The 22885-nt window shown below is 41.1% G+C and overlaps 1 protein-coding gene across 1 annotated transcript in view; it reads right to left on the bottom strand.

Moving 5' to 3' along the window:
- Positions 1–1883: 1883 nt before the first annotated feature.
- LOC133416864 (forkhead box protein N3-like) overlaps positions 1884–22885 on the bottom strand; it is a 93096-nt gene continuing 72094 nt past the window's right edge. The window contains exons 5-6 of the mRNA XM_061704142.1: positions 11044–11152; positions 1884–6349 (exon numbers count right to left, since the gene is read on the bottom strand). Coding sequence (XP_061560126.1) covers positions 5818–6349; positions 11044–11152 — 641 coding nt within the window. The 3' untranslated portion in view covers positions 1884–5817. The remainder of the gene's footprint in view (positions 6350–11043; positions 11153–22885) is intronic.

Here is a 22885-nt window from a genome sequence, read left to right as displayed (position 1 = left end):
TGAACACTAACTAGGCTATTGTTCTGTTGTGAAAACGGAAATACCTTCTGCCATCTAGTGGAAGTGGATTTAATTGTTCTTCTCGTCACTGAAGGTCAATGGCATACGGTACACTCCTAAGAATTTCACTGTAAAAAAAAGCAAAGAAACGTGTAACTTACTGGCAACGGGGCCGCCAGTAATTCACAGTTATTCTTCAGTGCATTTATGTAATTTGATTTTAACAGTACATTTCCATATTTTGGATGAAAGCGTTGTCACCACGATTTAACAGTACATCGACCATGATGTAGTTAACGGGATGCTTCTGTATAATAGATTGCAGTTGAACAGTACCTCAACAGTCATTTATTTTAACAGTATTTCGCGTATTTTGGATTCGAGTAGACAATAGTAGGATAACTGGGTTATGGTCATTTTACAGTCTATGCCCAGTATGTTACTGGTTTTGTCATGAACACAAGCACACAAAATCTTCCTCGAGCAGTTAATTTCAACCCATCACAGCAAATACACTGGAGTGGGGGGGCTGGTTGAGCACCCAAGGTATCGGTGTGCTGCTCAAGGAGACCACAGCTGTGGGTCTCCGGCTCTGTCAAGATGATGTTCTTGTTGTTGTTGCCCACTGTCCTCTGGCGGTCAATGACTTGAGCCGGGGTCCTCCCGGTGGCAGGCAATGAGCTTAACCACTTGGCCACAGCTGCCTATGTGCAAAAGCTTCTGTGTTTGCTTTAAAGTCCTCAAAATACTACGATTTAAAACCTTACATTATTCTGGATGGCATATCAACCTGGAACCAGTCATATTCATCATGACAGCCAGTTAATGTCCTGTTAGATTGGGATCCTTCTGGTTCAAATCACATTGACGCTTTGCTGTCCAAAGTCAAGAGAGTCCATCCCGTCCATTTTCAACACCGCTTATCCTGTTTAGGGTCGCGGGTCAAGAGAGTCATTTCTTCTCATTCAAAAATGAGTAGCATGCGAAGTTTGACTAAATAGGAAGCATTGCCTTCAAAATTTAAAGGCAAGCCCTATTGGACGTGAAGGGATGATGGTGCTACTTCTCTTAGTTAGGAGAACGACTATGTATGGTGATTGTGGCTCAGTTGCTGACCCAACAGGTAGCAGTTCAAATCCTGCCATTGAAGAAGCCTTGGACAAGAGACTGAATATAATAACTTCCCTTCAAGATGGCGTTCCAAATGAGAAACTGGTATCAATTGCCTTACTTGGGTAAACAAAGATATCCATGTATATTATATGCATAAACACTATTTATAGTAAATAAATCCTTCTTTTTTGGCCCAATTAAGAGAATATTTTTGGGGTACACCTAATGAGGTCTCGTGGCATACTGGTTGGGAATCACTGGACTATAGAAAATGGATGGATGGATGGATACTAAAAATGATTAGAAAACAATGTTTGTTACATTACTGCCATCTACAGTTTTGAAAGTGCTTTGAATGGCGTCGACTATGAGAGTAATACTTCATCATAACTGAAGTAAGAGATTTTAGGCTCATGTTGAGATGTCACTACACGCAATTTGAAAGTGATTCAAATGAAACTGTGACAGGAGGATGGATGATGAGGTAGCCGTGGTGAAATGTTGCGACTTTCCGTTGGCCCCATCAGGGGTTGCACAGCAAGTCATATCACGGGAAAACAATTTCAAATCCTTCTTTTTTTCAATCGTGTTTTCCCAAATTAGGGTCAAGTGAGCGAGAGTCTATCCCAGTTGACTTCGGGCAATAGGTGGGGTTTACCTTGGACTGCTTGCCAGTCCATCGCAAGCACTTTTTTTTTTTTTTAGCTAATAACGGTACATTATATTTAGTATTTGTGCTTATCCTAAAAGAACAGCGCAAACTAATCCTCTGCAACTTGGATTTTTTTTATTTTTTATTATTGCAACCAACTGGAAGACAATACATCACATAAACATCATTGCAGTTTCTCAGAAAATGGAAAAAAAATAAAACAACATTTATATATATTTTTTTGCCACAGTATTGGACAACGTTGATATTTACATGTAGTGATGAAACAGGTCTGTAACTCATTCTTTGGCAATATGATTGCACAATAAGGAGGAGGATAAGGAGAGAGTTGAACATTTACTGAAAAACCAACACACCTGGGTGTACTCTGCGTCACGTCTCGCGGATCAATAACAGTTTTGCGTTTTTGACATCACTAACCTATGGCTTTCCAATACTCAGCTTAGACAGTCGCCAAATAGAACGGCAGTATTGTAAACTATTTTGCTCGAGAGAGAGAGAGAGAGAGTGAGAGAGAGAGAGAGAGAGAGAGAGAGAGCAGAAAAAACAGAAAAAGAAATTGGCGACTTTTAATTTTCTAGCATTTTACTTGGCAGCTTTGAAAACAATACTTGTTAAGGGTCTTTTCAGGCAGTGAAGTAAACTATTTGCTTTCAACGTGTTGGAGGTTCTTGAATGCAAATGAGCGAGACAGAGGAAGTATTGTCATTATTATATATTTTTTAAAGCCACATATTTTGACATGCCTCTTACCAAACCAACATGATATTTGTCAGCACATGAGTGGGTTGTTTCTTTAAATACAGCAGAGGGCCTGACCTCACACAGATACCGCACAAGAGAGACAGGTGGCACATAACAAGACACTGACTGACTGTCTCCTTTTAGCCTTTTTTGATGTCAGCATGGATACCATACAAAATGCAAAAAAGCCAGCGATGCATGCTACAGGTGGCAAAAAGGATTTCACCAGTGTGGATGGGACATGCATACGTTCGGCTACTTGGCTCACTGCTCGGGTGCACATTTGTACTGTAGCTTCCAAGCAAATAAAGCGGCGTTGGAAGCCAAACCACACACGGTGGCGCAATATCAAAATCACTTCAGAATGAAAGAACGTCTTTGCTCATGCCTGCTTTGGGAATTTCCAATTAAGTCGTTCTTTCATTCACAGCTGGAAGAGATAACCTTAACACCTTGAAAGTGAGCGGAATTAGCTTACCTTTAGCAACGTATACAGTAGATTTAAAAAACATTGAGCTGCTTTATACTGAGTGAAAACTTGAATCTACAACTGCAAATCAATATTTCAATTAAGGATGGGCATAATAATTGACTCACTGATCATTTTGTACTCCGGTTTATGGTGTCTTAAAACAACTGAAGCATATTGGAGCGCACTACATACTGTAGTGACAACTTGCACCGCAAACACACAAATCTTACATTTTGCCCCTAAAATAAGTGAAACGAAATCTGCCAGTTGAACTAGTATAAATTGAAGGCATAAGATTCTAGAAATAAAATCTGGAATCTTAAAACAAGTGTTTTTGTACTTCTAAGAATTAAAAGAAAAGTCAAAACTGTCCTAAAATAAGTACAGTAAAAGATTATTTCACTTGAAATAACTGAAATTCACTCGGTAGGATTTGCATCTTTGCAGTGTCCAGAGGCGCTGTCGATTCAGTCTCAGTCTTCCCCCGTTTGGTCTGAGAAACTCTGTAAAATGCCCATCCCTATTTTTAACCGCACGTACGGTTAAGCCTAAAACTATTCATACTTTGGTCAAACTTTGAAAATTTGGTTTGGTGATTGGCTTGTGTGCCTTCTGTCTTGAAAAAGAGAACAACTTTGAGAAGCTCGGCAGAGTGATGTTAAAGAATGACAGCTGCTGATTTTGATCATTTGACATATCCTTGATTTCATCAGATACATTTGAGAAAACAATTTCATGCACCATTGTCAAGGACCCTGGTTGCATAATCGAGAGCACCCTAATCACTTTAATCGTTGATTGAAAACACAAAGGGTATGCCTGTATTGAGAAAAACATGGCCAAGGCATGAATACCTGTGGGTTTAACTGTGCATCTTTGTGCACAGTACATCTATACCACTGAGTGCATTCCTACTGTAGTTCTCTTTAATACCGCTCTCTCCAAACAGCCTTTGTATCTGAACATATGAGGTTCTTTAAGGACACTGACAACATGTCCATCTGTTTGGTACATTTACACTGAACAATGCTGATGGAAACAATACGCACGCACTCACACGCACACACAGGAGGGTAAAGAACAAAAACAAAACAATACTGTTATGTTAAAGAAAAATGTCTGTCACGTCTTGAGAGGTACTGAGGGCAGGCAGGCACAATGTTAAACTGTGTGTTCCTGGACACGCACGCACACACACACACACACACACACACAAACACACACCACAGATGTGTTGTGGAATAACACAGGGGTTAACACTGATCACCTAAAGTCCTAAACCACCGCGTGAGCAGAAGAAGACAAGAAGCCCACCACTAAGAGCCGGAACCAACGTTTCGAGGTGGCACCCTCGGGCCGCTAGCTACAGAGTTATGTCCCCACGTTGCTCCCTGAAGGTGTGTCTTTGAAAACCTGCTCAAGAACCCAAAAAGGATTCAAATATACGCAGGAGGATAAAACAAAAGAAGATCCAATAAATTCACGGGTATAAGAATTGGCGCAAAACAAATGTTTTTCTTTCCTCTAGGATCAAGGTTTATATGAAAATAAGTCATGCTTCATGCTAAATACATCGTTTATCTTACATGTTCTTTGAATAAAAAAGATTTGCTTTTTATCTTATTTACAAGCACCCATGCAATATAACTGAGAAAGTCCTGCAGGTCAAATTGCTTCAATTAAGAAAAGAAAAAAGAAAACAAAACAAAAAAAAAAAAATAATAATAATCTAACTTTTTACAGAGTTGCCTGCGCGGGACAAATTGCTTATATCTTTATGAGGGTAGAGTGAGGAGGAAACAGACACAAACATAACCCCTAAGACAGTTTGTGTATGTAGTTCTTGGACATTGCCAAATGAATACGGTAGCCACGGGAAGCTACAATGTCTTTTCCAGGCGTCTCGAGACAGGAAGTACTGGGTAAAGTTTCAGGGACGCTTACATGATGCAACAACAACAACAAAATGAAGGAGATATTGCCTCACACCCGGCACACTATCCATCTCGAAACATGAGATTTTTTTTTCTTCCATATTTTAATATATCTATTCTTAAATACTATGAGTGCTCTTGAAATAAACCATGTTGCTTTACTATAAGTGGCGTAAAATAATATCAAGTGCATGAGTATATATCACATTGGGTTTTACAATTATTTTGACACTTAAGGTCGTTCTCGTCAAGCTTAACTACCGTTGCCTTCGGGTGTTTTTTTCTTTTCTTTCCATTTTGAAGTCTATTTTTTTGTCAGCTGTCATATTGGCTACATGAAGCAACCTGGTCACTTCTCTTTGGCACAGTCTCACATTTGTGCTCGTGGATGTAAGGAGAGTGATGCTAGTGAGGGGCTGACACCCAACACACACTGACCCCCCACCCCCTCCCTTCGCCCGAGTCTGGTAGGCTCTGCCGCCTTTGCTGGCATCACTGCAAGATTGCTACAGGTTACGCACGCGAACAAACAAATACGCAAGACAAACAGCCATTTTCTTTCCTTGTACTGATTCACTTTTGCCCACTTGTTCAAACAAATGCTTTACTATGGCTTTCATCCCCTTTGAAACAACAAAAACAACAAAAGACATATGAGAAGTACCCATTAGTGTTGCTGAACATGTAGGAAAACATAGATTTTTGATATTGCCACAAATAAGTAGGATTCACCTAATGCCCTGCAGATAGATAGAGGGAGATGAGAAGTGTCCGTAGAGACTAAACATGTTACCTGTTGATCTATTTGTGTGTTGTACAGTGTGTATGTGTCGGCGTGCTAACGTGTTAATGTGTTGGCGTGATTATGTACTATGTGTCTTTTAGTTTCTCAGGGCCTCTTTCTGCTCCTTCTGGCCCTTGGCGGTGCGGTTTGTGATGTTGTTGAGGCAGGCTCGGACGCCGGCCAAGTGGAGCAGCGACCCCGCCGCCTCCTTCATCTCCTCGTCGTCGCTCTCCGGCGGCTTCTCCACTGCGCGCCGCTTCTTCAGCGGCAGCGTGTCGCTAATGCCCCTCGCTCGGTTTTTGGTCCACGCAAAGCTGCTTCCCGCCAGAGTCCCGGGTCCTGCCCCCAAGCTACGTCTCTGTGCGCGCAGGGGTTGCTGGGAAAGGTAAGTCGCGGCGGCGGTCGTGACGTGGGGATCCAGCGGGATCTCCCGGGGCTCGGGTTTGATGTCGGATTGGATTTCCACGGCGATGATGTCGTCGTCGTCCGTCGGAGACGAAGGGGCCGTGGCCTGGGGGGATTTGGCGGTGCTGTAATTGTGGTCTTCCTGAAGGTCCTCGCCGCAGGGCGGAGGAGAGTAGCAGGAAGGGCTGTCCTGGCCTCGTTTCAGATAGTCTCCTATGGATGATCTGTGGGAAACAAGAGCATAGAAACGGACGCATATTCTTACTTCTTTTTCTGTACAGTGAACCCCCACATATGGGTGGTTTGGTATTTCTTTCTTTCTTTTTTTTTTTTTATCTACCCTCACCTCACCCATTTGCTGGCTTTGTGTTCAGACCAAAGCCCTGTCTCATCTATCAGCATTGCATTGGCATTTCGGCGCCAAGGAACTATGTTAAAGTGAGCTGAGACGCTTCATGTAAGACTTGAAAATTTAAGATAGAGGACTTTATGGTGGCAGTGAACTCAGCTCACTTCACGATAAGCCGAAGTTTGGCAGATACAAAAATAGGCTTAAGCTGTTCAATGTATTCCCCAGTTAAAGTCTACTGTCAAACTAAATGTCGTGTATTTAAAACAACCACATAACTTTGCCATCAGTCTGCTGGCTTAATGCTAACACATAATGGTAAATGCCATAGATGGACTAACAAATGGAATCTTTGTGATGTTATTATGCAGCAACACATGTAGAAACACAACATAACAATACTCACAGCCAATTATTCTTTATTCTTGTGAAAAATGACTGATTATTGCAGATAACTGAGTCACTTACAGTAGTGGTGAAACTATTGTTTGTTTGTTTGGATGACTGTATTTTACTGCTGGTCGGTGGCCAAGTCACGCACACTAGGAGCCGCAATGAATGAATCATGATGCACAAAGAAATGTAATTATGATACTAGTATGTGTTTTACTGAAGTAAAATATCATCAATATCATATCATCCTTCTTAAAGAACACATTGGAAACATATTTGTTTTTTTGGGGGGGAGGGGGCTGGATCAATGGTGAAAGATGATTTTAGATACGAGTGTCTTTGAGTGTCGGAAGGAATTGAACTTGTATCTCAAGGCACCACTGTACTTGCGGATATTCTTGATTCACAGCAGGCCTCAGCTCATTCACGGGGGAACACCGAACCGAACGCTCCAGAGAACCTCCTCCATTGGCTTTGCATTCATCAAGTGACCATCACTCTCAGTCACCTAGGTTCTAATTTGCGTATCGTTCTGGTCAAAATTGAACAGTTCAAATCAGGAATAAAATAAGGCAGTTTATTTGCAGTCCATTCTGAAAAAAACAGCATATCATTTCTCAACTAATTTGGGTTGTGGGTGAGTTATAGCCTATCCAAGCTGCCTTTGGCCAAGAGGCGGACCACACCCTGGACTGGTTGCCAATCGCAGGGTACATCTAAGACTGCCAACCACTCACATCAGTGCATGGGAACTGAATCCACACTGCCTGTAGGTGAGCAAACCACTACACTGTCAGTGTCTCAGTGATTATTGTATGGTCATCAATATAGTATATTGGATGAAAACCACATAAGATACATCACTATCTATGTAACTATAGAAGTTTTTTTTCTTTTGCACATGAAGCATACAAAAATGAAAGCAATTAAATCATTTAATACAACAAGATACCTTTCTCTCACATTAGTTGTATCGTACCATTCTGACCAAATACTTTTGATGAAATCTTTGATGAAATAAAACTAAAAATTCCCATTATATTAAACAGTGAAAGTGAAACTCTTTAGTGGTGCAAATGCACTTACCGGTACTTTGATATTTGGTGGCGTTAGTATCAAAGCTGCATCAGAACAGTTTGAGGATTTTATTTTATTTGTTTAATATACTAGATGTTTTTTTTCACGAATACAGTTTTATTTTTTTATTTTTATGTTTTGTCATTTATTTAAAAAAAATTAAAATATATATTTAAAAAAAACTATACAGTTTCACAAGATTGTGGAGCAAGTTGAAAATTAATACTGTACATTGAAGTGACACATATTTTCATGAGAAAGGTGTATCAGGTATTACATTTATTTCTTTTTGTATCAGTTTTGTAATTAAATCATAGATCATAGATACAAGTAGTATTAAAAAATAAATATATATATATTTTTAATACTTTTCCCTTGTAAATTTGCATAGATACTGGTTAATAATTTTCTCACAATTGCTGTATCCTTATTGTTGTATCCTCATTCATTCGTCTATTCACCAGTCGCACGGTGAGCGACTGGTTAGCACATCTGCCTCACAGTTCTGCGGACCGGGGTTCAAATACCAGCCCCGCCTGCGTGGAGTTCGCGTGTTCTCACCGTGCCCGTGTGGGTTTTCTCCGGGCACTCCGGTTTCCTCCCTCATCCCCAAAACATGCATGGTTGGTTGATTGAAGACTCTAAATTGCCTGTAGGTGTGAATGTGAGTACGAATGGTTGTTTGTTTTTCTGTGCCCTGCGATTGGCTGGCGACCAATTCAGGGTGTAACCCACCTCTCGCCCGAAGATAGCTGGGACAGGCTCCAGCACGCCCGTGACCCTTGTGAGGATAAAGCGGTACAGAAAATGGATGAATGTCTTTTTCATTGACTTTATTGCAACTTATCTGTCAGTCTTACTCCTTAAAGAAGCACCGATGATAGCAAATGATACATCATACACATCACTGTGCCCTCTCTCTTGGACATTTCCGCCCTACAGAATAAGAGCGTTAGAATATTAATAAATTATGGAACACACATGCATTCTTTCAATGATCACATATTCGCTTCTACCTTTAGTGTCTGTTTAATTCACTATACAGTACAGGGCATCACATTCTTATTCTCTGGATATGCATGTTCAGGCATGCTCGAAATGTTTTCTGGACTCACCAAGCCAATAAATGTATTTGTTCGTGTGAATGTGGAACACTTACATAATCACTTGGGTAAAATGTTGGCAAGTGTTATGACCATGATCAGGATGACTAAATTATTGTGACGCACATTGTGTTTGTGTAAAACACATTTGCTGATCAAAACCTTTAGTACACTTGTATAATAACACTAAATGACACTGTCAGAGAGGTATTAATTTAACATGTTCAGTATCATGGTTGTAGACTTTGTGTGATGTAGAGCTTTTTTTTAAGTAATAATAATTATTATTTGGCCTCTCTCATGTAACTACATAGTATCTGCAATAGTAGCCGTGGCCCAATGGTTAAGATCATCACCTCCCACCGTGGGGGACCTAGGTTCAAGACCCCGACTGGACCATCCGCCAACATCCCCCCGGACTCACGACTGTGGTGTCCGTGAGCAAGACACTGATACCCCGAGATGCTCCCCGGGCGCTTCAGCTGCCCCCTGCTCCAGTGTGTTCCACTAACATGTGTATGTGTTCACTGTGATGGGTTAAATGCAGAGAACAAATTTCGTGTGCATGTGTGCATGTTCATGACATTAAAAGGTGATTCTATAGTAGAAATGACATGACCCAAGGACTATGGCTCATGATCCAGGTCCAGCTCCAGAATTGGGGATTTAAGTAAACTGTTTTTTACATGTACATTTGGGAAAACCTTCAATGCTAAACACAATTAGTTCTGTGATGCCAGTGGACTTTTGTTCAGTTGCCTAAAACATATTTCCCCATAGGAAATAATGTAAAGCGACTTAATTTGGCAGCACAGCACCCTAGTGCCTCACAGTTCTGAGGTTCTAGGTTTGAATCTTGTACGGCACCTCTTGGCCATAGTCAGCAGGGACAGGCTCAGGCTCACCCGCCACCACAATGAGGTCATGCTATAAAATGGCTAGATCCATGGATTAATATGTTCCAGACTCCAACTGTCACCATCATAAAACCTATGGTAAACTAAACCAAATGTGTTTTCAGAGCAGTATTGCCACATGGTGGCGTTTTATTGCTTTTGCTGTAATTAATAAGTGTCTCCCTGTGTGGATTCGGGAAGTAGAAAAAGAACACTTTGCCTCATCGGTATGTACTGTATAAGCGAAAAAGTGTACTCGAGGCTCACTCCAGGTTCCATGCTTATTACACAACAAGAAAACCATGCCACACTTTATTTTACAAAAAAAAAAAATCCAAAGGAAAAATCCAGAAAGTCAAACACTTGTGGAGTTAATCCTTAATCTCACAAGATTTTCTGACATGTTGCGTGAGCTCACGCAATCATTTTCTTTGATTACTGGGGCATATTTTGGAAAACGCTGGGTGAACGCCATTCGACTCAGATGGTTCCCCTGAAATTCACCGCATACAAGATGACACCTGCTGCTGCGAAGATATGACAACAATTCTATAGTTTTGTGAGAATCTGCAGACCTGATCACTAATCTCACTGATGAGTTTCATGACATCATCTATCTTTGAGTGTTTCATACAGTTAACCATAGGCAAAAGTTCTCATATTTTTCGCTCGCTTTTAAGCGCAAGCAAAACTATATATGTATGTGAGAAGTGACAAGCACAGGATCATATGCAATGGCTCCTGATTGGCATTGAAGGAGATGACGCTACCTGCAGTAAAATGGGTATTGCACTCGTCGGTTTCTGAAATAAAACATATTCTAAAGGAGTTTTACGGAGAAGTTCTTTAGTTTTTCAGGGTTAGGAAATGCAACATTAAACGATGCCGTGATAAGCAGTCTGCTAGTAGGCGTGGCCCTATTTTGGTATAAATACAGCTAGTCGGCTTTTGCGTTTGAACTCCACAATTTTTGATGGCGCTTTTGTATTGTATATCAGTATTATGTGTCTGTCAAATGGAAATGTGTTATGCACTCAAACGCCCTGATTGGCACTAAATACTGTATAATGTCTACAGTCACAATAAGAAAATTGACCCACCTTATGGCCGAGGTTCTGCTCCCTACTGGGCTTACAGGAACAGGTCTTATCACAGGGAAGAGTGCCTGGCTCCTGACACGGGCGCCATTTTGAATCACACCATGGGGAACTACAAGACAAGACCAAGCACACAGACTCAGACAACAGAAACCCACACAAACACAAAATTACAGTAATATTCCAAATTAAATCTAGAGGATGGAGGGGGAATTCCGGCATGGTCGCAGAGTGGTTAGCACATCTGCCTCACAGTTCTGAAGCTGGAGGTTCGAATCGGGACTCCAGCCTTCCTGTGTGGAGTTTGCATGTTCTCATCCGTGCTTGCAGGTTTTCGCCTGGGTTTTCTCCCACATTCCAAAAATATGCTTCTCAGGTTAAGTGAAGACTAAATTGTCCTTAGGTGTGAATGTTAATTTGTCTATGTGCCCTGTGATTGTCTTGTAACCAGTTCATGGCGTACCCCGCCGCTCGCTCAATGTCAGTTGAGAAAGGGTTTAGCTCAGCCACGACCACAGTAAGGATAAACGGTATGGAAAATGAATGGATGGAAGGGGGAAAAAAAACAGCGGTAGTTTCTCAGACACATGATTAGATGGCGATAAGAGCTCGCAGCAGCTCAAGGAGACTCCGCCGACCATCTGAGGAGGCCAACGGGGTTCTATTGATGAGCACGGCAAGGTTAAATTGAGCAGGAAAGCGTCTTAAATGAGTTAAGGGCGATGATAAATCTAGCCCTTCCCACACATACAGGCTGTTGGAACTCAAGATGTGCAATTTTTAATTCAGTTAATGACATGTTTATTCTGCTCATGTCCTTTCTGTTTTTTTGGGTGCAAAAAAAAAGTTAAGGAAACAATAAAATGGAAAACGGATGTTTTTACACTATTCATACACCTCAAAGTTCAACATTTCATCAGACCATAAAACATTGCCTCACATTGCTATTGGGAGCAATGTTATTGAGATGATTAACATTTTAATTTAACTGGGCCGGAATGTTTTTCTTTGCATGGGAAAGGTGTTGCAAAAACAACCATGTGCATCGGCAAAAGAACAGCATACCCACAATGAATCATGGTGGTGACAGCATCATGCTTTGGGCTTGTTTCTCTTCAGCTGGAACTGAAGTCTTTCGTCAAGGTGAAGGAAGTAATGAACGGTTTCAAATACCAGTTAATTCGGGCATTGAACCTTTAGATATGTGCTAGGGAGCTAAAGCTGAAAATGAATTTCACCTTTCAGCATGATAATGAACCCCACTGTGCAGATAAACAGCAAAAAAAAAAAAAAAGAGCAAAACAAAAAAGGCTTTGGAATGATCCAGCCAGAGGCCAACTGAAAATCTGTGGAGTAACCTGTAGGAAACCATACTCAAAATATCCCTGCAATCTGAAATATTTGGTGCACTTTTTAAAGAGTGGGCAAATATTACCATGTCAAAATGCGTAATGTTAACAGACTGGAAAAAAGAAATATCATAGAATGCTGTCATTAAAGGAAAAAGTTGCTTAAACGTATCGTATTATGTTATGAACGTTCGCCTAGCGTCCCTCGCGTGAGTTTGATTGTGGAAGTATTTACACAGACTGAACGCGCAGTCGCTTCATTTGTGCCACATTTACAGTATAAGCTCCTCCCACCTCAGTCCTCTTCAGCGGGTCGTCGGACACGAGTGCGCTGTGAACTGCAACATGACAAGTCACCCTAGCTGGTTCCTGTGAGTTTTTTCTTCTTCCTAGTTTTACTCCCCTTTCCAGCCCCGCGACCCTCGCAGTTGGCGACTAAGCGCTTTGAGCGGCCACAGCGGCCAGCGGGACATCCCGCCCGGCAGGCTGGGCCTTTGCTCATCATTCTCAAAGCTGATTGGCTGTCACAACGCGATTTGTGGCTTGTAGTTCAAATGTTCCAATCCGAGCGAATAGGCGAACATGGCATTTCAACAACGGTAACAGGTGTTTACTTTCTATAACCACTGTAAAGAAAACAAAAATACAAACTGAAGAAGAGATTTTGTAATATTGTATGAACAGCTGTACAGGTACTACTTGTCTATGTCTGGTAAACACTCATGGATGGTGCACAGTGAAAAAAAAAATCCATTTAGTAAATAAAATCCATTTAGTTTAGATTTGATACAGTACATATAAGAAAGGGTGGGATTGTGTGTGTATGCGAAAAGTTCGCCCTTACAATAAATGAAAACCACTCCAGTCTCCAAATAGTAATTTAGCTAAGTAATGTTTTAATCAAATAAACGCCAAAGGCATATAACAAAGCCCACCTGGAATTTTTTATCTGATCAAAGAGTCAGGGGGATAGATCACTTGTCATCAAACTATTGTTTTGGACCCTCATGGGAGCCAAATATAGAAAGATTGTTAAAGTGGAAACTTCCTGCAAATGGGACAAACATTCGCCTTGCAGCAGCCCGACACCCCGGACCACCGCACAACCGGGATGATAGAATGGCTTTGGAACAAATCCCTGACAGTCCTCGAGTGACCCACAAAAGCTTGGATTCACAAACCTTTTGAAAATCTTTGTTGAGAGCTCAAGATCTTGCTTTACCAACACCGATGATCCAATGTGACGAGTTCTACACAATATTTATAGCTCTTACCCACTTAACATGGTATAGCACTGTATAAAAGAAAGAACATGACTGCGTGGACTCGTGCTTTAACGTGATCACCGTTTGAAGTAGCGTAAAACTAGTGTGTGGGAAAATCCAACACATAAAAACATAACTGGTATTGTCGTCCACAGTATGAATATACTGTAACATTAAATATACTAATTTTAACACACAATGAAATTTATGTGCGAAAACCAAAAACGGGCAACCAAGAATATTAAATATCTGGCTGGCGACGAGTCCTGGGTGTATTCTGTCTGTAGCCCAAAGTCAGCTGAGATAACCTCCAGCTCACATGTGACCCTATTCAGGATAAATGGCATCAGAAATGGATGATTGTGGAGAGGTGACACATGTGCCAAGCAAGATCTGAAAAAGAGTGCTGACGCAAGAATGTATTTTCACTTTGCAGTTACAATCCACTTGCATTGGGACCAAGTGTGGGAGTGACTGCCCACATCCAGCAGATGGAGCTACACCAACAGGGATGGCGTACAACAGTATGGCCTTGCACTTATGATTTCGCAGTCAATCAATAATCATCCATCCATCCATTTTCTGTACCACTTATCTTCACTAGGGTCGCGGGCGTGCCTATCCCAGCTATCTTCGGGAGGGAGGCGGGGTACACCCTGACCTGGTTGCCAGCCAATCGCAGGGCACATTGAAACAAACAACCATTCGTACTCACATTCACACCTATGGGCAATTTAGAGTGTTCAATTAACCTACCACGCATGTTTTTGGGATGTGGGTGGAAGCCGGAGTACCCGGCGAAAACCCACGCAGGCACGGGGAGAACATGCAAACTCTACACAGGCGAAGTCGGGAATTGAACCCCGCTGCTCAGAAATGTGAGGCAGATGTGCTAACCAGTTGTTCATCGTGCCACCTTCAATAATCAATGATGAAAAAAAAATATAAAACTTGCTCCAAACTATTCTTTTGCAACTGCAACATGTTTGCAATTCGAAAAACAATTAACTAGACAAAACAGAACTCTGAGACCAAATGCGATATAATCAAGCTGTAAAATCAACCTACTTGACTTGAATTGATTAAACAGGAGAGTCTCACTTTCCTGAGATTGCCGGTTATAAAGCAATTATGTCTCAGTCAAAGCGATATCGGCAATTTCCTACCTAGTGTTGAGAGCCCTGGCCAATATCACAACCACTGAAAACATTGAGGTTTTATGCATATGTGAAATACTGTATATGCATGTATTTTCTTGAAGAGAAGCAGAGAGTGTATTTGTATTTGTATTTGTAAATCACAGTCTTCCATGACTGAAATTTGGTAGCTTACCACACCACTTTCCTTAAACAGCTGTCATCTTCTTCTCACTCAGTTCCTATTTCAAAAACTACCTGCTGTTTGTGGTGTCTGCTGCCCAGGCTTGTTGAAAGCTGCTACCAACAGTGAGCCTCCACATCAATACAGCTTTGTTACCTTCACCAAGGGGGTTACTGCATGTTTTCATGGGTTTGTTTGTTGGTTTGTTTTTTGTGTGTAAATTTCAGTGTACAGTTTTTGATATATCAACCTCCTTTTTCAAAATGATGGATAGGTGATAGAGTGTTTAGCATCTCTGCCTCACAGTCAGGAAATCCAGGTTTTAATCTCCATTGGAACATTTCTGTGTGGCTTTTGCATGCTCTCTGTGTGGGTTTTCCAGCTTCCTCCCACATCTCCAAAACATACTTCTTAGGTTAAATGAAGACTTTAAATTGCCAGTAGGTGTGATGTGAGTGTGAATGGTTGTTGGTGTCTATACGTGCCCTGCGACTGACTGGCGACCAATGCCTCTTATTTAAAAGCCAGCAGGGATTGGCTCCAGATCAACCTACTGAGGACATGGTTGGATGTTCCCATTACATTTTGATCAGAATCCAAACTTTAATATCATCATTGCAATATCACAAATTCAACATTATAGTATATCCTCAAATGGTGACCTCGAAATAAAAAGCTTGTCTCAATGGGTCGCTGGGTGCATTGTCTAGTTGAACAAATAAATACAACTCCTGAAATAAAAGGCACATTTTTGCCTCTGACGAACACGTGTTACCACTAGATAACGCTACTACATTTCCACAAGGTGGTACTGTTTGGTTCAGTGGCTGATCGCAGATCAGCAAAGACAGTTAAAGTTACAGTTTGTGGAATTACATGTCCACGTTGGAATCGGATCTTATTGTGCATTTAGCAGCAATTTAAATTGAATGTAAATTATGCCATCTGACACGCCTTTATCACTGTCAAATCTCATTCAATCAGATTGTAATTTATTGATCTTGTGTAGTTTTGGACATACTTGACAAATAAAGATGATTGGGATTCTGATAGTGGAACCTCTGTTTTGGTTTGCCCTTGTTTTCCACACGATTCTGTTTTCGATGACTTTTCTCGTCAAAGTTTTTTTTTATACAGCCACAGCTGAAAATGGTCTGTACCAAACTCAAACTTTTCACCAAAAGGCCAAAGAAAGTTCCCAGTACCTTTTGATAAAGAAAATGAGAAAGGCCAAACGAGGATTAAAGACAACTCGCAGCAAAGTATGAAAATGGTGGATTTAGCCTTCTAAATAACCTCTCCTCCTTTCTCGCCCGTCTTTGCCATTTTACATACACCATCAAGGGTCTTCAATAAAGGTCAAATGGAAGTTTAATATTACATTCATTTAATGACCATTTAATTTATTATTTATATTTATTTGACATTGTTTTATATATGTTAAACTATAGTTATTCTCTATAAAATAACCAATTTGGTTAATATTTTTGGGCGTCTGGAACGGATTAATTGGATTTGCATTATTTCCTACAGGAAATATTGCTTCAGTTTTCATATGATTCTATTTTAGTCAGACTTTTAGATTAGTCAGATTAATCACGAAAACTGATGATCTGCTGAAATTACATTTTGTTTCCTTGGAGACAAAAAAAGAAATGGCTCAGTATAAGACCACAAGGGATGGGCATTTCTTTATTATGTCTTATTAAGATTAATAATCAGTCAATTGACTGTTTGGTTAAATATACAGTATATACATGCACAGTATTTTTATTGGTTGGGAGTATCTCTCTTTGAATCCAAACTCTTGTTTCAATGCAAGACTTGTATTGAGTGGTTTAATGCTGCCTAGTTACTACTACTCGCGGGCATCTCACCTAATCTGTGAAAAATGAGCTTCATAAGGTTTTATTGCAACTTTCTTCCACTCTTTTTTAGCTTACTGTAATATGCAGCTCCATGCATGCATCGCACCACACTGCTCCCAAGAGGCCAAGGTGCATACAGCAGGAACAGTTGATACAGTCATAGCTTTGTATAAAAAGACACATGACTGTGTCACATGAAATCAGATTAAAATGTTTCTGTTTTAGGTCAATCAGCATTACCAACATTATTTCTATTTGCTAAATTCCAGAATACTCAGAGGATTTAAAAAAAAAATGAAAATATATAAATGACGTCACTGATGGTGTAGCGGTACACTCGCCTGACTTTGGTGCGGGCAGCGTGGATTCAGTTCCCACTCAGTGACGGTGTGAATGTGAGTGCGAATGGTTGTCCGTGTCTATATGTGCCCTGCTACTGACCGGCGACCAGTTCAGGGTGTGGTCCGCCTTTCGCCCGAAGTCGGCTGGGATAGGCTCCAGCGCACCGCGACCCTAAACAGGATAAGCGGTGTTGAGAATGGATGGATAGATGGATATATAATAGACAATACAGTCACCCCAGGTGTGCAAGTGTTTTTTGCCATGACTGTATTATTTTTATTCATTGTTTTTTATTTCTATTTTATAATATATCATTATTTTACTTGTTCCGAGTTTATTTGCTGGTTGTTCCATTAAGTTATATTCAAAGTTGAGTTTTGATTGTCAAATATATACTGAGTTTAGAAATCAATGACTAATTGTGTTTATTAATCGTGATTTCAATATCAATCAAAATAATCATGATCATTACTTTTTCCATAGTCGCCCAGCCTTAGTTCAGACTGACTCCAAAGCTCCTCTGCTGGCTGCAGCTCATCAATTAGTATGCTTATCCATAGAAACTATCTTGCCGCTACCTCCTGAAGACAATATCACATCCATTCACGCATTGATTTTAAGGTAACAACCGTTTAAGGGTTAGCGGAGGTCTGCGCTTCAGGAGTGCTTCCCCCCGACACCCTTTTTTTTTAGCCTCATACTGCTCATGATCAGGTTTATGGGGAGAAATTTCATTCTGTCTGGGAACCATGGGCTCATGAAAACACACTCTCCATCCCATAGCGCCCACTAACAAAATGTCCCCACATTTATTTGGGTCAGAATCATATTGCAAAGATGACATATATACTGTACTGCATATTTGAGGTATGTCACTTTCCTTCTTTGCCTGCAGTAATCTTATTGAGTCCAGTTAGTGTGGCTCTGCCCCTGATATCTCCCGCTCTGCTCTCTATAACCTTATAAGTAAGTCCCTGCACAGTCTCTTTTTTTAATCTTGATCACTCACTGTATGCTTGTGTATGTGGTCAGTGCATTAGGTCTCCCTGGGTTGACATGAGTGCCCCCCCTCGCCTCCTGAAGCTCTCCACCTCGAGCTCCAGCCAGGCTTTAGGTCGCCATAGCAACGGCTCCCCTTCCACATGCCACAGAGTGGTAGATCATGCATCAGCAGAGAAAGTGACAGAAGAGAAGGAGAACGTGAGTGAGAGGGGAAAAAGGGGCTGGATAGAAAATACCAGGCTCTGTTTGACCTGGACTCTCAAAGCTCAGCGGTGCACTCCTGACCACCACTGTTTGTCCTTGTCGCGCGCGCATACACACACACACACACACACACACACACACAGGCACAAACACAGACACACAAAGCTCAAGTGAAAGTCGTACGGAAAATGTGTGTAATGGTATCTGCAGCTCTTTGCTTTGTCTCTTCATTCCTCTTCATCGATCCATCTATGTATAGTGATGACTCATATCTCCAACTGAGCATGTATGCCGGCTCTGCAGGAAATAAGTATGGGACGTATGCTAAGGAGTCATGGTGACAAACTATGCAGGAAGAGAACAAACACTCCTCCTGGTCCTCATCCATTTAGGCAGAAGAAATTTACACACCATAGGATGTGGTAAGGGTTAAGACAAGGCCATACAATTGTCATCAGGATTTTTGGGGTTGAAAAAATGTTTTGTTGCCTGCTTGCGAGCCGCATTGTATTAAAAGTATGGGAACATACCTCAAGCAAGCCTGAAACGAACGACCTCTCGCGTCCTGAGCTCCGGTGACAACCAACATACGTTTTCCCCCATTTTGTCCTTATAATACAGTTGGGTCGCTCCACTCTTGTTGTCGTCGCCACAGTAACGAGTGTATCCGGTCGCATTTGAGTTGACAAGATAAAGCCCAATGATTGTAAAAAACGGAATGCGGTGGTATCGGAATACAAGATTTTATTGCAGTATTCTGCCATAGTGCAATCTTGAAAGAGCAAATTTGTCTTGTAGTCTGATCCAGGCATTACATGTTGTCTGCCTCAGACGTGTTGTCTGTGCCACACCGCAGACATGTTTTTTTATTTTGTATTTTTTTTAATAACTTTATTGGCCGTCAGATATTTACAGGACTACGCCAAAAGACACGCGACAAGGCTACAAAATTAGCTAGCTTTTGGATTCAAATATACTGTGCACGATTGGGACGTGGAGTAAATGTCTTTTGCGGAGCCGATCAATGACAGCGAATTATGACATTAAAGCCAATCAGCATAAAATGCTAATTATCGGCCGATACCGATAAGGCCGATAAAATCGGTGTAAAGTCTACTGGCGATACTGTTCCACCCCAGTCCTTTAGGTGACCATTACGGGAATTAAAAAAGCGGGTGACAAGTACCACACAAGTTTTATCTCTCAGCAGCTCCATTTGCTCGGTCTGGTGCGACACTCCCCCAAGATTGTGCTAATGCAAGCAGACTATAACCCGGGCCACGACCGATCTAGTATGGAATTCTTTAGATGAACACTCATATTTGTTGGCAAAGCTTAAAAACCGATGGCCTTCCTGACGCATTTATCCGGGCTTGGGAACGGCCTGCAGTTTGCACTGGCTTGTGCCCCCATCGGGCTGCAATGGACTGTAGTGGCAATAAATGAAAATACATTTCTTTAAAAAGAGAAAACACCTTTATCAGAATTTAAGAGTTTTACTCTAAACAACCCTCTAACTAAGACAATTGGCAATCCATTGTGACACTTAGAATAGTCAAGACCTCTACCAAGATCAAAAATTTGTATCAAAATCATTTCGTACACCTTAATCAATACAGTACATATTGCATATGCCTGATTTTTTTTTTTAAATCACAATATATGCATTATTCACTCACATCATCCCAGGACTCAAGAAATCAGCCATTTCAAGACTGAATGACAACAGGCCCGTTGCTCTGACATCTGTGGTCATGAACGGCTAGTGTTGGACCACCTGATGAGCATCACAGGACAACTTCGGGACATCCTGTAGTTTGCCTAGCAAACAAACAGGTCGGTGGATGATGCAGTCAGCATGGGGCTGCGCCGGGACCTAAAGCTTGGATCATGTTCGTGGACTTCAGCTCTCTGTACAAGATCATCTATGAGCTTCTTTCTTCCAAGCTCCTCCAGCTCTGCATTTCTACGACTGCTACGTTTTTTAAATGTATTTTTTTAAAGAATTGACAGTTCACAGTGAAACTTTGCCATTTTGTAACACTTCTACTGTTGATCAGTATTACTGCACTATTGTTCACTTTCATTTCCTTATGACCTTAAAACCTTATGACCTAAATGTACATATGTATGTACATATTGGTACCAATTTCTTGCTACAGTACTACAGTGACACTAATTACTGGTGACAGATCCCTCGTGTGTTTTAACATGCTTGGGCAATAAAGATTATTTTTAGTCTAAGAATTTTAAGGGTAATGTTGAAAATATTAAGTGGAAAATCCAGAAAATCTGCAACTTTACTCACATCAAAATGTTATCGATTTTTCCTTGGACAATGCCTGACCTCTACAAAAACATTTCTTGGTGTAGGTAGAAGCGTACATGTATATATATTTTTTCTGTATAGAAAATGGTCTACTGCTTTTCTTCATCAGGTCATCTCCTCTGCCTTTCTATCTGCATCGTGCATCTTTTCCTGTCGTCCATCTCCCTGACTCCCTGCCTGTTTTCCAGGGAAAGTGAAGCCCTGAAATTCACCCGCCCCCTCCCCTGCTCTCATGTGCTGTATATACACGCAGACTCCTCCAGCCTCCTGTTAAATGAGTTCCACATGGCCCTGCAGGCAGCCGTCTCCACACGGCCGGCAGAAGAGTGCAGCAGACAGGCAAAAGTACACACAAACACGCGTGCTGCACATGCTCGCTGTGCTCAGTCACTCAGTCAAACAGGTTCAAAGGTCACTCCAGATAGACCTTGACAAAACAACTGTTTAAAAGTGGCCCCTCTCCCCCGCCTAGCTGCTGGTTTGGCTGGTGTGTGTTCTGAGGGCAGAATGCATACTAATATTGTCTGACAAATCAAAATGCTGGCAGTTAAACGTAAAAGCTAACTGGCTTGTCTATTTGACAATACAGCTGAGTGTCTAAGTGGTTGGCTGACTGACATTTGCTGTGACTTACAGGAGGGCAAGATACAGTAGAAGCAACACTCAATCACAGCAACCTGATAAGTCTCTGGAACACGCCCACATACACGGCTCATATTAAGCTGGAATGGTAATCAACAGAATTGTCTCATGTGGCTGAATAAATGTGCCGACTCAGCATGCCATGTACCTTGCTAGTGTGGTTGAGCAGGAGTAATTTAATTTATAATTAGTTCTAAGTTTTGCTCAACAAATCTGAAAAATATTACAATTAACGACTGCATACATGGGCAGCACAGTGAATGAGTGGATAGCATATCCATTTCACAGCCCTAAGGTTGGAGGTTCGAATCTGCCTTACTTTGTGGATTTTGCATGTTCTACCTGTAATTGCAGAGGTTTTCTGCATTCTACATTTGAAAAATATGCTTCTTAGGTAAATTGAAGAAACTGTCCTTTAAAGTGAATGGTTGTCTTATGTGCCCTGCGAATGGCAAGCACCTAATCCAGGTTTCACCCCGCCTCTTGCCAGAAGTCAGCTGAGATAGGCTCCAGTACACCTGCGACCCTAATGAGGATAAGCGATTGGCTTGGTCTCTTATGTAAATGCTGGATGTTCAGTACGATTCAAGAACAAGGCGCACCACATTGTGAGCTTCATTTAGTCATTATGTGAGAAATCTTGTACCCTCCATCACTCCCTCTCTACACTTGTCATTACGTTTGTCGCATGTCAAAGGATGAGTCCATATTTTGAAGTTTTATGTAATAATAATATATATATAATATTAATAATTACACTCCACCGATTTTATCGGCATTATCGCTATCGATAATTAGCATTTTATGCTGATCGGCTTTAATGTCAGAATTCGCCGATCCGATCAATGACTCTGCAAATGGCATTTACTCCGCGTCGCCATCGTGCACAGTATATTTGAATCCAAAAGCTAGTTTATTTTTAGCCTTATTGCGTGTCTTTTGGCGTAGTCCTGTAAATATCTGACGGCTAATAAAGTTATTTAAAAAAAAACACAAAACAAACATGTCGGCGGTGTGGAACAGACAATATATAATTTTTTGAGCAATTAAGTACACAAGTATATACAGTAAATGAACATATCATTTAAATAGACACATTCCTCCAGCTTGTGATCGGATCGGTGATCAGTTATCGTTTTTTAACGATCGTTTTCGCTAATCGGTGATCGGCCCCAAAAATCCTGATCATGTAAAGCCTATTAATAATACAATATTGTGATGAAGATAAAGTGGTTCGTCTAATAATCAAGGAAGAGGACCAGGAGTGGTTTACACCACCCATACAGTATGGTCTCAGCATTGCAGCACCGGCTAACCAGGCACTTGAAATAACCTGGCAGTAGCTGTTTTACCCATGGAAAAGTGTCACTGGTGAATAAAATTGTCAATAGCCGAGTGCGTATCATACAGTGGAAGTGGAATTACTGTTTATGTATTACTTAAGCCTGAAATCCGTTGGTCGTAAGTCCTTCCAGAATGAGCTCTTCACCATTTCAATAGGTTCTATAGTCTAGATGTTACTAA

The sequence above is a fragment of the Phycodurus eques genome, chromosome 18, assembly GCF_024500275.1.
Source record: "Phycodurus eques isolate BA_2022a chromosome 18, UOR_Pequ_1.1, whole genome shotgun sequence".
Classification (NCBI taxonomy): Eukaryota; Metazoa; Chordata; class Actinopteri; order Syngnathiformes; family Syngnathidae; genus Phycodurus; species Phycodurus eques.
The sequence above is the reverse complement of the archived record's forward strand: the minus strand, read 5'-3'. Positions and strand labels throughout refer to the sequence as shown.